The sequence below is a fragment of the Lissotriton helveticus genome, chromosome 10 (genome assembly GCF_964261635.1).
Source record: "Lissotriton helveticus chromosome 10, aLisHel1.1, whole genome shotgun sequence".
In the NCBI taxonomy this organism is placed as follows: domain Eukaryota; kingdom Metazoa; phylum Chordata; class Amphibia; order Caudata; family Salamandridae; genus Lissotriton; species Lissotriton helveticus.
This window is the reverse complement of record NC_136071.1, coordinates 2,346,296-2,358,628: the sequence shown is the minus strand read 5'-3', so window position 1 is coordinate 2,358,628 and position 12,333 is coordinate 2,346,296. Positions and strand designations below refer to the sequence as shown.

The 12,333-nt window shown below is 52.2% G+C and overlaps 1 protein-coding gene across 1 annotated transcript in view; it reads right to left on the bottom strand.

The window, feature by feature from the left end:
• SMC1A (structural maintenance of chromosomes 1A) overlaps positions 1-12,333 on the bottom strand; it is a 202,992-nt gene that overhangs the window by 18,833 nt on the left and 171,826 nt on the right. The window contains exons 20-23 of the mRNA XM_078664500.1: positions 7,465-7,621; positions 3,206-3,360; positions 2,328-2,479; positions 1,625-1,694 (exon numbers count right to left, since the gene is read on the bottom strand). Coding sequence (XP_078520626.1) covers positions 1,625-1,694; positions 2,328-2,479; positions 3,206-3,360; positions 7,465-7,621 — 534 coding nt within the window. The remainder of the gene's footprint in view (positions 1-1,624; positions 1,695-2,327; positions 2,480-3,205; positions 3,361-7,464; positions 7,622-12,333) is intronic.

Sequence of the window (12,333 nt, the reverse complement as noted above, 5' to 3'; positions counted from 1 at the left end):
CCTATTCCATTCCGCAGGAATGAATATGCGAGTCTAATGCCGCTAAACCACCGCTAAACCAAGACTTAAACCCAAGGCTCTCAAAAGGCTCTCAAAAAGCGGATTTCCAACAGTTCACGTGCATCACGTGCCACAAGCACGCGCATTTCCCCACATGAAAGGCATCAGCCTCCCTCCCACAGGCTTCCCCAGCATGCCCTCGGCCGGCCTCTGCCAGTTCTCCTACCCTAATTATTCACTTCACTTTTCACGGCCGCAGGCCGTGACTCGCATTTCTACTCCCCCCTGGTCTCACATCAAAGGCATCAGCCTCCCACAGGCTTCCCTCCCACAGGCTTACCCCCGCACCCCCCCCGGCCTGCACTCTCCAAGATGTTACCAGGTACACTTATATTCTCCTTTAAAATGTGTTTACTTGCCCAGCTTAATTGACCATTTTGTCAGGGATGTTCGGTGAGGTTTTGTGCAGCCCCATACATGACTTTCATCTGGTCCACCGATTACTCGTTTTCGAACTGAATAAAGTGATGACTTCAAATGCTTTTAAAAAAGTGTTGCAAACTGATGCTGCCTTAATCACAATTGACGAATGTTTCACAAACTGTAGACACTGCTTAGTCTACATCAGACCCCTGTGCTGTGAACCAGTGACTGCAGTGTAGAGAACAAGCACGCGCTTTTCCCCCACAGGCACCATTTGTGCGTCCACATCAAAGCAATCAGCCTCCCTCCCAGCCTCCCTCCCACTTGCATCTGAAGCTTCCCCCAGCGTGCACTCTCCTTCCCTAATTATTCACTTCACTTTCACGGCCGCCAGGCCGTGCATTTCTCTTACCCCCCCCCCCCCCCTCCCCACAGCAATGCCAAGAGCTTGTTTGTGATTCGTGACCCGTGTGCACGATGTTTTGTACGGCTTTGTTTCAATACATTTTGGGAAGCTTGCCTCGGTTTTTGTGAAGCTTATGCAAATTGGAGGGCTTTGTTTCTATATGTTTTCTGAAGGTGGCCACTAGTTTTGTGAAGAGCTCGGTGCAGTCACAGAGCTCTCTGCCTGCAGCTTTCAGACAGATTGCCTGATGCGTCCTTCCTGGCCATCCTCCTCCCATTCCCATTCCCTCTCCCAGCAGCTTGTTTTTTTATAGCATGTGTCAGACAGCGGAGTCACCACAGAGTCGTAGGTCACAAGAAACAACTCTCAAAAGAAATAATTCTTAAAGAAAGAATTGCTGCAGCCACAATTTGATAGTGATACCACAATTTCAGGACTTGTGGGCATGGAGCAACTTACAGAAAGAAAAAAAAAACACAGGGTTCACAAAATCAGCCCTGTGACTCCACTGGCAAGAGTAATCCAAGGAAGGAACAAGAACGTGTCATCAATTAGCAGTCCTAGTTCCCCCTCCAACAGTAACCTAGAGAACTGGACCATCATCGTCATCACCACCACCACCACCACCACCATCATGAAGAAAGCCAAATGGCACAGCCACACTTCCAGTCAAGCGCCAACACTTCTAGCTCCTGATGATGGGCCCAATATAGACAGGGTTCGACTCTAGTTCAGCACCCGCACCCCTGGTCCCCTGAAAGCCTCCAAGGCCAGCGGTCCACCCCTTGTGCTCACCTTTCCTATGTTGGTGTTATCAAGGGCGGCATCAATCTCGTCCAATACGAAGAAAGGGGATGGTTTATAGCTGGAAGGAAAGAAAAGCATATGAACACTAGCCAAAAAGAGCTCCCCCTTACGTCTCCCCCCCACCCTTTTTAAATAAGATGAGCCTTTGGTCTCCCCTAGATTTCCTTTAAGGCTGCCTTAACAAAAACGTGCATGGGAAGGGAATGCTGGAGCCAAAGATCACGTGTGGGGGCTGATGCGATGGAGCAGGTACCGCCAAAGAATGTGTGGGCGGACACCACAGCAAGAGTGTGCAGCTGCCACAGTCGAAGATTGTAAGGGGGAGCCCTGCAGCCAAACAGACGGGGGCCCCGCAACCACACAGCGCGTGAGGGATCAGGGGCGCCAGAGTCAAACCGAGTGCTATGTAGCGAAAGAGTATGTGTGGGGGCAGGAGAGGGGGAGCAGGTGCAGCCAAAGAATGTGCAGGCGGGCACCACAGCAAAAGTGTGTCACAGCCACAGTCGAAGAGTGTAAGGGGGGGTGCTGCAGCCAAATAGCGGGGAGGGGGGGGGGGGGGCACAACCAAACAGTGAACGGGGGCGCCACAGCAAAGAGCGTGCTGTGGGTGTGCACAGCCAAGCAGTGCACTGGGTGCTACTGCCTGGAAGGCAGCGTGGATTGCTGCTGTTCTGCACTGGCGACATCTTACCTATGGATAGCGAAGAGCAGCGCTAGCGCAGCTACGGTCTTCTCCCCTCCAGATAAGTTATCCATGGGTCGAAAGCGTTTACCGGGAGCCACACAATTGTAATTGATGCCATCCAAGTAGGGCTCCTCTGGATTCTCAGGCCCAAGAAACGCCTGGAAAATGAGAGATCATTTGTTAAAGGTTGGGAGTAAGGGACAGTGAGACGAGGAGGACTAGATAGTGACATTAAAGGATCGCAGAAGAAAACTGAACTGTAAAGAGGAAGCAAGAAACTGATGAGCACATGAGGAAATCAAATCAGGTAAGAAATGAGAAATCTAAAAAGAGATGGAATATGAGGGAATAAGACAGTAAGAAACACAAACAAAGCCAGCAAAAGACGAACGAGACAGTGAGATCAACACCAAAATGAGAACAAAACTAAAATGAGAGTATGCGTATAGCTAAAATAACAAAATAACAAGAGACAAGGAGAACGTGAGAAAGAGATAAAGAAAGAACTGTTTGGACAAGATAAGAACAAAAAAAAGTGAGAGATTTAATAATAAACACACAAAAAACAAAATAGAAGTAAGCAAGGCACAGAGGACAGAGAGAACAAACCAAGAGAAGTATGGCCAAGGCACAGATAACAGTAGATGAAAAAAAGTAAGAACAAGACAAATGAGAACGCAAGAGACTGAGAAGACACAAAGCGAGAGGGCGAGGCAGAGGGCGAGCGGTGGGTAAAGGTGGGGTGGGAAGGGTAAGGGAGAGCAGAGGGAAAGGCTGAAGTGAGTTGAGCTGAGATGAGGCAGTTAGATGGAGACAGAGAAAGACTGAAATGACGAGCATGAGACTCAGAGTTGCACCATTCACTACATTGTGCAGTCACCCACCTGGGCACTGCTGTTTCTGGACAAGGCCTTGTAAATTTCATCAATGTTCGTGGCCACAGACTCGAAACAAGCATTGAAGCGGTCAAACCGCTCTTTCTTGGTCTGCTCGAAGGCCTGCTTTGCCTTCTTGGCACGCTTACGAGCTGCTTCAAACTCTAGAAAAGAAAAAACAGTGCACTTAGTAGAGAGGACGAAGAGGGAACGATCACTATGCCACGGCATGACAGACTAAGGAACCCTGCCCTCTCCTGCACGACAGACCACCCCAGCAAAGCAAACTCTGCTCCTAGAAGCTGCCCTGCAGAACATGGCCTGTTCAACCTTGAGCTCCAGTCGTCTGATGCATGTACTTTTGACAAACTCGTCCTCACAGAGTCAAGTTCGGAAGCCAGTCTTATCAAAATGGGATATTAATGACATCTTCATTTGCAGACATGTCTAATTCAGTCCCTGAGCAAAACATCTTGAATGATTCACACCATCCCTGTCCGCTCTGCCTCCCAGGAAGGATTGTTGAGGTTTGTGCTTTCAACAGTCTCTCCCCTCTGTTCTTTAGGTCTGCTCGTTTCTCGACACTGGACCAACAGTGGCATCTTTCAAGCTGTCGAAGCCTCTCCTCCTTCCAGTCTGCTGTGAATGCTTTTTATCACAAGTCTGCGGTGAGGCAGGGAGTGCAAGTGTCAGGCTGCTTTGGGACCCTGACAGAAGCATGGGCGTGTAAAGACGCTGCTTTGGGACCCTGACAGAAGCATGGGCGTGTAAAGACGCTGCCTGGGGACCCTGACAGAAGCATGGCCGTGTAAGGAGGCTCTCTGGGGACCCTGACAGAAGCATGGCCGTGTAAAGACGCTGCCTGGGGACCCTGAGGGAAGCATGGCCGTGTAAGGAGGCTGCCTTGGGGACCCTGACAGAAGCATGGCCGTGTAAGGAGGCTGCTTTGGGACCCTGACAGAAGCATGGCCGTGTAAAGACGCTGCCTGGGGACCCTGACAGAAGCAAGGCCGTGTAAGGAGGCTGCCTTGGGGCCCTGACAGAAGCATGGCCGTGTAAGGAGGCTGCCTGGGGACCCTGACAGAAGCATGGCCGTGTAAAGACGCTGCCTGGGGACCCTGAGGGAAGCATGGCCGTGTAAGGAGGCTGCCTTGGGGACCCTGACAGAAGCATGGCCGTGTAAGGAGGCTGCCTGGGGACCCTGACAGAAGCATGGCTGTGTAAGGAGGCTGCCTGGGGACCCTGACAGAAGCATGGCCGTGTAAGGAGGCTGCCTGGGGACCCTGACAGAAGCATGGCCGTGTAAAGACGCTGCCTGGGGACCCTGAGGGAAGCATGGCCGTGTAAGGAGGCTGCCTTGGGGACCCTGACAGAAGCATGGCCGTGTAAGGAGGCTGCCTGGGGACCCTGACAGAAGCATGGCCGTGTAAGGAGGCTCTCTGGGGACCCTGACAGAAGCATGGCCGTGTAAAGACGCTGCCTGGGGACCCTGAGGGAAGCATGGCCGTGTAAGGAGGCTGCCTTGGGGACCCTGACAGAAGCATGGCCGTGTAAGGAGGCTGCCTGGGGACCCTGACAGAAGCATGGCTGTGTAAGGAGGCTGCCTGGGGACCCTGACAGAAGCATGGCCGTGTAAGGAGGCTGCCTGGGGACCCTGACAGAAGCATGGCCGTGTAAAGACGCTGCCTGGGGACCCTGAGGGAAGCATGGCCGTGTAAGGAGGCTGCCTTGGGGACCCTGACAGAAGCATGGCCGTGTAAGGAGGCTGCCTGGGGACCCTGACAGAAGCATGGCCGTGTAAGGAGGCTCTCTGGGGACCCTGACAGAAGCATGGCCGTGTAAAGACGCTGCCTGGGGACCCTGAGGGAAGCATGGCCGTGTAAGGAGGCTGCCTTGGGGACCCTGACAGAAGCATGGCCGTGTAAGGAGGCTGCCTGGGGACCCTGACAGAAGCATAGGCGTGTAAGGAGGCTGCCTGGGGACCCTGACGGAAGCATGGCCGTGTAAAGACGCTGCCTGGGGACCCTGACAGAAGCATGGCCGTGTAAGGAGGCTGCCTGGGGACCCTGACAGAAGCATGGCCGTGTAAAGACGCTGCCTGGGGACCCTGAGGGAAGCATGGCCGTGTAAGGAGGCTGCCTTGGGGACCCTGACAGAAGCATGGCCGTGTAAGGAGGCTGCCCGGGGACCCTGACAGAAGCATGGCCGTGTAAGGAGGCTCTCTGGGGACCCTGACAGAAGCATGGCTGTGTAAGGACGCTGCCTGGGGACCCTGGCAGAAGCATGGCCGTGTAAAGACGCTGCCTGGGGACCCTGAGGGAAGCATGGCCGTGTAAGGAGGCTGCCTTGGGGACCCTGACAGAAGCATGGCCGTGTAAGGAGGCTACCTGGGGACCCTGGCAGAAGCATGGCCGTGTAAGGAGGCTGCCTTGGGGACCCTGGCAGAAGCATGGCCGTGTAAGGAGGCTGCCTGGGGACCCTGACAGAAGCATGGCCGTGTAAGGAGGCTCTCTGGGGACCCTGACAGAAGCATGGCAGTGTAAGGAGGCTGCCTGGGGACCCTGAGAGAAGCATGGCTGTGTAAGGAGGCTGCCTGGGGGCCCTGACAGAAGCAAGGCCGTGTAAGGAGGCTGCCTGGGGACCCTGACAGAAGCATGGCCGTGTAAGGAGGCTGCCTTGTGGCCCTGAGAGAAGCATGGCCGTGTAAGGAGACTGCCTGGGGACCCTGACAGAAGCATGGCCGTGTAAGGAGGCTGCCTGGGGACCCTGACAGAAGCATGGCAGTGTAAGGAGGCTGCCTGGGGACCCTGAGAGAAGCATGGCCGTGTAAGGGGGCTGCCTGGGGACCCTGACAGAAGCATGGCCGTGTAAGGAGGCTGCCAGGGGACCCTGACAGAAGCATGGCCGTGTACGGAGGCTGCCTGGGGACCCTGACAGAAGCATGGCCGTGTAAGGAGGCTGCCTGGGGACCCTGACAGAAGCATGGCCGTGTAAGGAGGCTGCCTGGGGGCCCTGACAGAAGCATGGCCGTGTAAGGAGGCTGCCTGGGGACCCTGACCGAAGCATGGCCGTGTAAGGAGGCTCTCTGGGGACCCTGACAGAAGCATGGCCGTGTAAAGACGCTGCCTGGGGACCCTGACAGAAGCATGGCTGTGTAAGGAGGCTGCCTGGGGACCCTGACAGAAGCATGGCCGTGTAAGGAGGCTGCCTGGGGACCCTGACAGAAGCATGGCCGTGTAAGTAGGCTGCCTTGTGGCCCTGAGAGAAGCATGGCCGTGTAAGGAGGCTGCCTTGTGGCCCTGAGAGAAGCATGGCCGTGTAAGGAGGCTGCCTGGGGGCCCCGACAGAAGCATGGCCGTGTAAAGACGCTGCCTGGGGACCCTGACAGAAGCATGGCTGTGTAAGGAGGCTGCCTGGGGACCCTGACAGAAGCATGGCCGTGTAAAGACGCTGCCTGGGGGCCCCGACAGAAGCATGGCCGTGTAAAGACGCTGCCTGGGGACCCTGACAGAAGCATGGGCGTGTGGGCAAAAGAAATCACTTAATCCAATTTCAAATTCAACTCATTTTATGGAGAGAAAATGAGTGGTACGACTATCCCACAAGCCCATATTCTAAATCCCAGTCATATGGACTGGCTTCACCAGGGAGCAATAGTTAAACCACAAGGTTAGGCCCCCCCTGCTTATCAAACCCTGGGTATAATCAAGGTGCACAAATGGCATCAGGCACAGAGCTGCCAGTGAAAGCCTCGGACTCGCAGTGGAGTCTCACTTAAGCATCCTGTACAGTGTGAAGGAGTCACCTCGAACCCAATGTAAGGCTCAATCAGATCAAGGCATCAACGCCAGGTTCAAGAAGAACAAATGGGAGGACACTGGCTGAAGCGGTTATGCTGGATTTGGTTCACTTTCTCCCTGTGAGTGAGGGCAGAAGGATGCTCAAGGTCTCCTCGGCAGACGAGTGAAGCCAAGGCAGCCTTAAACGATCCCTGAAGAGCCAGAGGAGCAAGCCACTTCTACATCAACACGGGAACGAACAATAACACGGGAACGAACAATAACACGGGAACGAACAATAACACGGGAACGAACAATAAAACGGGAACGAACAATAACACGGGAACAAACAATAACACGGGAACGAACAATAACACGGGAACAAACAATAACACGGGAACGAAGAATGAAAGGCCAGAACCAATATAGACCCATTTCAAATGAAGATGGTTCAGAATCCCCCCTCTCCCATGTCCCCGAGGTCCTCACCGTCAGAGGTCTCCTGGAACTTATCCCGCACACTCTCCAGCTTCTCCATGGCCTTCATGTTGGGTGCAGCGATGCGCTGGAGCACGCTCTGCTGCTCGTTCAGCTTCTGCTGCAGGCTGGTCATTTCCTGCTTGAAGTCGTCATCGGCCACAGAGTCCTGTAATGGAAGACGGTCATCGTGAGTGCCGCGGCAGAGCATGGCCACCGATACCAACCACGGGCTCTTTCAAGAGTGTGAGAAGTTGGCCTGATGTGCAGTGCTCACTATTCTAGTGATCACTATATATCAGTCCAAACAACCCTTATTGATGATTGGTTGTAAGTCAACCTTATAGACCAGCTATCCTAGTAGCATGGATACGAGCAGTCTAAGGCTAAGACTCTAGAGGGCGTGTTAAGCCAGCTGTTTTACCATCACATTACCCCTTGAACACCCAGTGAAAGGACACCACACAAGTTGTTATGAAAATAAACAGTGTATTTATTTATAACAAGACTACCCTGGCTCTTTATGAGACAGGGAGCTAAGCACACAACAAAACTCTTACGAAAATACTTTTAAGTTAGCACGTTACACAAATGCCCGAGGGGCACGAAAAACCATATACGCTAAAAGTGGAATGCGAATTACTAGCAGGTAAGTAACAGTTCTAATAGGCTTTGGAATCGCTAGGACTGGACTAGGGAATCGTTAGATTACTACTAGGAGGCCCAGGGGACTCGGGTGCAGAGTGTGCACTCTCACGCGGGATGCGGGACAAAGTCTATGGAAGCTAGAATTCACAAAGTTAGTGTTCACGGGCGAACCCGACCTGGTAGGGAGAAAACGACAGTGGATCCTGACCCTTGGATAGTGAGGCTATGCTGGGACACCGGAGTGCCGAAGTTACCTAGCCCAGGGGCTGCAGCTGCATAGGTCTGAAAAGACGTCGGGGATCTCGTTGCCGGACCAGGAGCCTGGAAGGAAGAAGTTGCTGGCAGGCGACCAGTGAAGGAAAGTTCGATGGATCCAAGCCTGGATCAAGGAAGAAGAAAACCTGAAAGCAGAGGGGACCAAGTTCTTGAATCACTAGCCAGTGATTAAGTGGGCACCAGGATGGCACCGGGCGAAGTCACCGCAGTCAGGTGAGTGGGCGCTGCTGGGCTCTGCAGTCTCTCGGACCAGGAGGCGTTGTCGGCGACCAGGATGGAGGTGCGAGCTGTCCCACGAAGGATGAAGTCGTTGGCGTCGAAGTTACCCAGGATTGGGCAACAAGCCTTGGCTAATTCAAGCCCACGCGGTGGACTCAAAATGGCGTCTTGAGTGGACCAGGAGGGTCCGGGGTGCTCCTCTTCTGGAAGGGAGCAAGGGCCAGTCTGGAGCAACCAGACCAGCAGCAGAAATGTCGTCGGGCGTCGTCAGGAAGGCCACAAGCCAACGGGCTAGTAGCCAAACAACGCGGTGAGCAGCGGAAAGCAGAAGGGCCCCACGCAGATCGTGGAGATGCTGGGGGGCTGCACTTCGGAGCTGGAGCTGCTCAGAGTCGGGGCTTCTCGGACCCCAAAGCACTCACCAGTAGATTACTCGGCGGGCTTGCTGGAAAGAAGTCGTGCAGTCTTGCAGATGGCCGGTCCCTTGAGGTCTCGTCGCACCCACGGTTCTCAGCTGGGCTGTAGAGGTGGGTAGAGGTCAGAGGTGCCAGGGAAGCCGGTTCTCGTCGAGCTGGGCAGTCGGATTCCGGAGGAAGGACTTACAGCAGACCGCAGTGTTCTTTAGATGGTGCCTGCGGATGCAGGGTGACTACTCCTTAGCCACAAGGGAGAATCTTGAAGAAGGAAATCTTCAAGTCCTTTCGCAGAAAGTCGTGTCTTGATTCCAAAGATGATCTGATTTGGAAGGGGGCCAGTCTCTACCTTTATCTGGGAAAAGGGGGCTGGCACGCGACTAGGTCCTGCCCTATGGGTGGGACCAGGAGGGGGGTGGTTACACCCACTTCCTTGGCGGGCTTTTCCCCAGAAAAAAAAAAAAAAAAAAAACAACAATGGGAGAGGTAGGGAGAGTCAAGACGGCTTCTCTCAATCCCCGGTTCAATGTAGATAAACAAAAAGAGAGAGGCCAGATCAATCTCAAATAATGCCACAAGATTGGAGCGAGATAACTGGGGATCACACACTCACTTAGGGTGAAAAGGAAAGCCTTCACACACCGACCTAGTCAGTGTCATGCTTCATCATCGGGCCCCACCAAAGAGGCCGAGTGCCTCTTTGGTGTGCTACAACGCCAGAAAGACTGCGGAGCTGGTTGTGTGAAGGAGGACGTGCTGTGAGGGTGAGTTAAATTAAAAGTGTCTAAATGAGTATCAAAAATTTTTTTTTATTAAATGATCCCTAAGACACGATTTAACAGGTATTATGTGTCTGAATTTAGTTGCCAAGGATTAGGAATGGTAAAATTCAGATAAATACAGTGGATAAATTCGTCAGTCAACATGTTTCTGCCATTTTGCAGGCTTAAATTTGCCAAGGCATTCTTCAGGACTAAACCCCGGCGGTATGGACTCTCTAATCGTCCACCCTAACCAAGGGACGTGAAAGTGAAAAAAAGTGGGTGAAAAAAGTGCATAAAAAGGGGAGAGCAAATGCTCAATCCCAAAAAAAACTCCAAATTCGGGAGTATTTCTGCACCTGTAAAGTGAAAGTACACATACAAACACAAACATACAATAATTAATAAATGCCATTGCGTTTGGTTGTAGTGCTCCTTAAAGTGTGGCAAAACTCACGTGCCCAAAGTAACAGGTAGGTTTAACACCATCCACATAACCCTAATGGGATGATATCGGTAACTCTGGGACGTGGGGTGATAAGGTGTTTTAAAATACACTTAATTGGAACAAAAACAAGTTAAAAGCACACTCTATGTACTCCTTCTGAAGGGATCAATTGACCAAAGGGTCGGTGACCCCCTAGTTTGGTAATAACATACATAATTCTCACTTTAAAATATGGCGCTACTTGCACCATGGGTCTCGGGAGGGGGGTTGGAGCGAAATTGGCACATCCTATAAATGAAAGAAGAGGTATTAGCCATTCGGTCCCGAAAAACGGGTAGTACTTAGCTCTGTATCCAGGCCGATCTGCGTTCAGCAGCACTCACGCCCTCGTTGCTCGCAGCCCGCTTAGACACCTAGGAACTCCCTCGTGACCGGACCCCGTCGATGGAGAGCGGGGCCGGTGAGTGAGTATAAGAGCGAGGGCACCGGGCGTTGCGTTCTTCCTGGTGGGCGTGCCCGACCAGGAAGAGGCCAGGAGCGCGCCCACCCTCCGTTGCAACGAGGCCTGACACGCACCAGACTGGGAAAGGCGTCGCGTCCTTCCTGGTGGGCGTGTCACACGAAAGAGAGGCCTGGAACGCGCCCGCCCCCCATCTGCATAGGAGGCTTGGAACGCACCGGCCCGGGTCGGTGTGAGAGAATGATAACACCGTATTTCATGGGCAGTACTGAGTTGGAATACCGGCGCTAGATGATCAAATAACAATAAGAAATTAGCAATGCTGTATATAGCCAATGTTATTAGAGAGAGGGCGACTGATGAGGTCAGTAGATAGCGCCCTAGTTGTGCACTCGAGCACCCATAGAATTAATATGATGAGATACTGTACACAGTGTGGGGAGCAGGAAAAGGAGAGAGACATACTGCCAAAAAGCAAAACATAGCACAGAACAGGCAATTAGCTTAGAATTGTCCTTTTTAAGACAAAATGCAGAAAATGCAGGGTGATGGGTCAGATAGTCATATTGATACTCAGGATAATACAGTGTTCCATGGGATATCATCGTTAAGGCCGGTGGTATGGGTCCCCAAGCGATACACCCAGCGTTGTTCTTTCTCAAAGAGTCTGCTTGTGATATTGGTGGTCCCTTGGAGTGCTTCAATTACAGTCCACCTCATATCATTGGGTGTGTGATTGCTGTCTAGGAAATGGCGGCTCAGCTTGGTGGTTAGTTTTTTACACCTTATGTTGCTTCGGTGTTCGCATATACGTTGTTTTACCCTGCGGGTAGTCATGCCAATGTAGCGAAGCTGGCAAGTGCAGGTGATCATATACACGACATTGGTAGTGTTGCAGTTAGTGTGTTCTCTCTGTACCCAGACCTTCCCTGGTTCCAAAGCTAAGGTTTTAGTTGCTTCTGTCAGGTGGCAAACCGCGCAATCCGAACATGGGTAGTGACCTATAATTTTTGGTAGGCCCCACGCTGCGGTTATAGATGGCGCATTACTGATAAGTTTCTCTTTCGGCCTGGTGTGGACTAGTGCATCTTTTAAGCTTCGACCTTTTTTGAAAGAAAACAGTGGTTTCTCCCAGTTTTCTTTACAGGATGTGATGATTTTCCAGTGTTTGTTAATTGTCTTTTTCATCACATTGGACAGACTGTTGTAAGTTGTTACACACGTCAGTGGGATCGAATCCGGGTTCTTATCTTTTTCAGCCAGGAGTACCTCTCTAGGCTGGTTTCTGGCTCTTTTTAGGCCCTTATTCAGAATTGGAGCTGGGTAACCCCTGTCTTTCAATTTTTCGGTAAGAATGGTTGACTGTTCCTTGAAATCAGAGAGGGCACTACAGTTTCTTCTAAGTCTCAAATATTGCCCATAGGGGAGATTCTCTTTAAGGGGGCGAGGGTGAAAACTTCTGAAGTCAAGAAGATTGTTTTTAGCTGTGGGCTTATGGTGGGTCTTGGTCGTAAGCCCAGTACCAACAGCAGAGATGACCACATCAAGGAAGACAATGTCTGTTTTGCTAGTGTTGTGTGTGAATCTCAGGTTATGATCTAGCGTGTTAATCCAGGTCAGGAATGTGTCCAGTTCACCATCACTACCTGTCCAGAG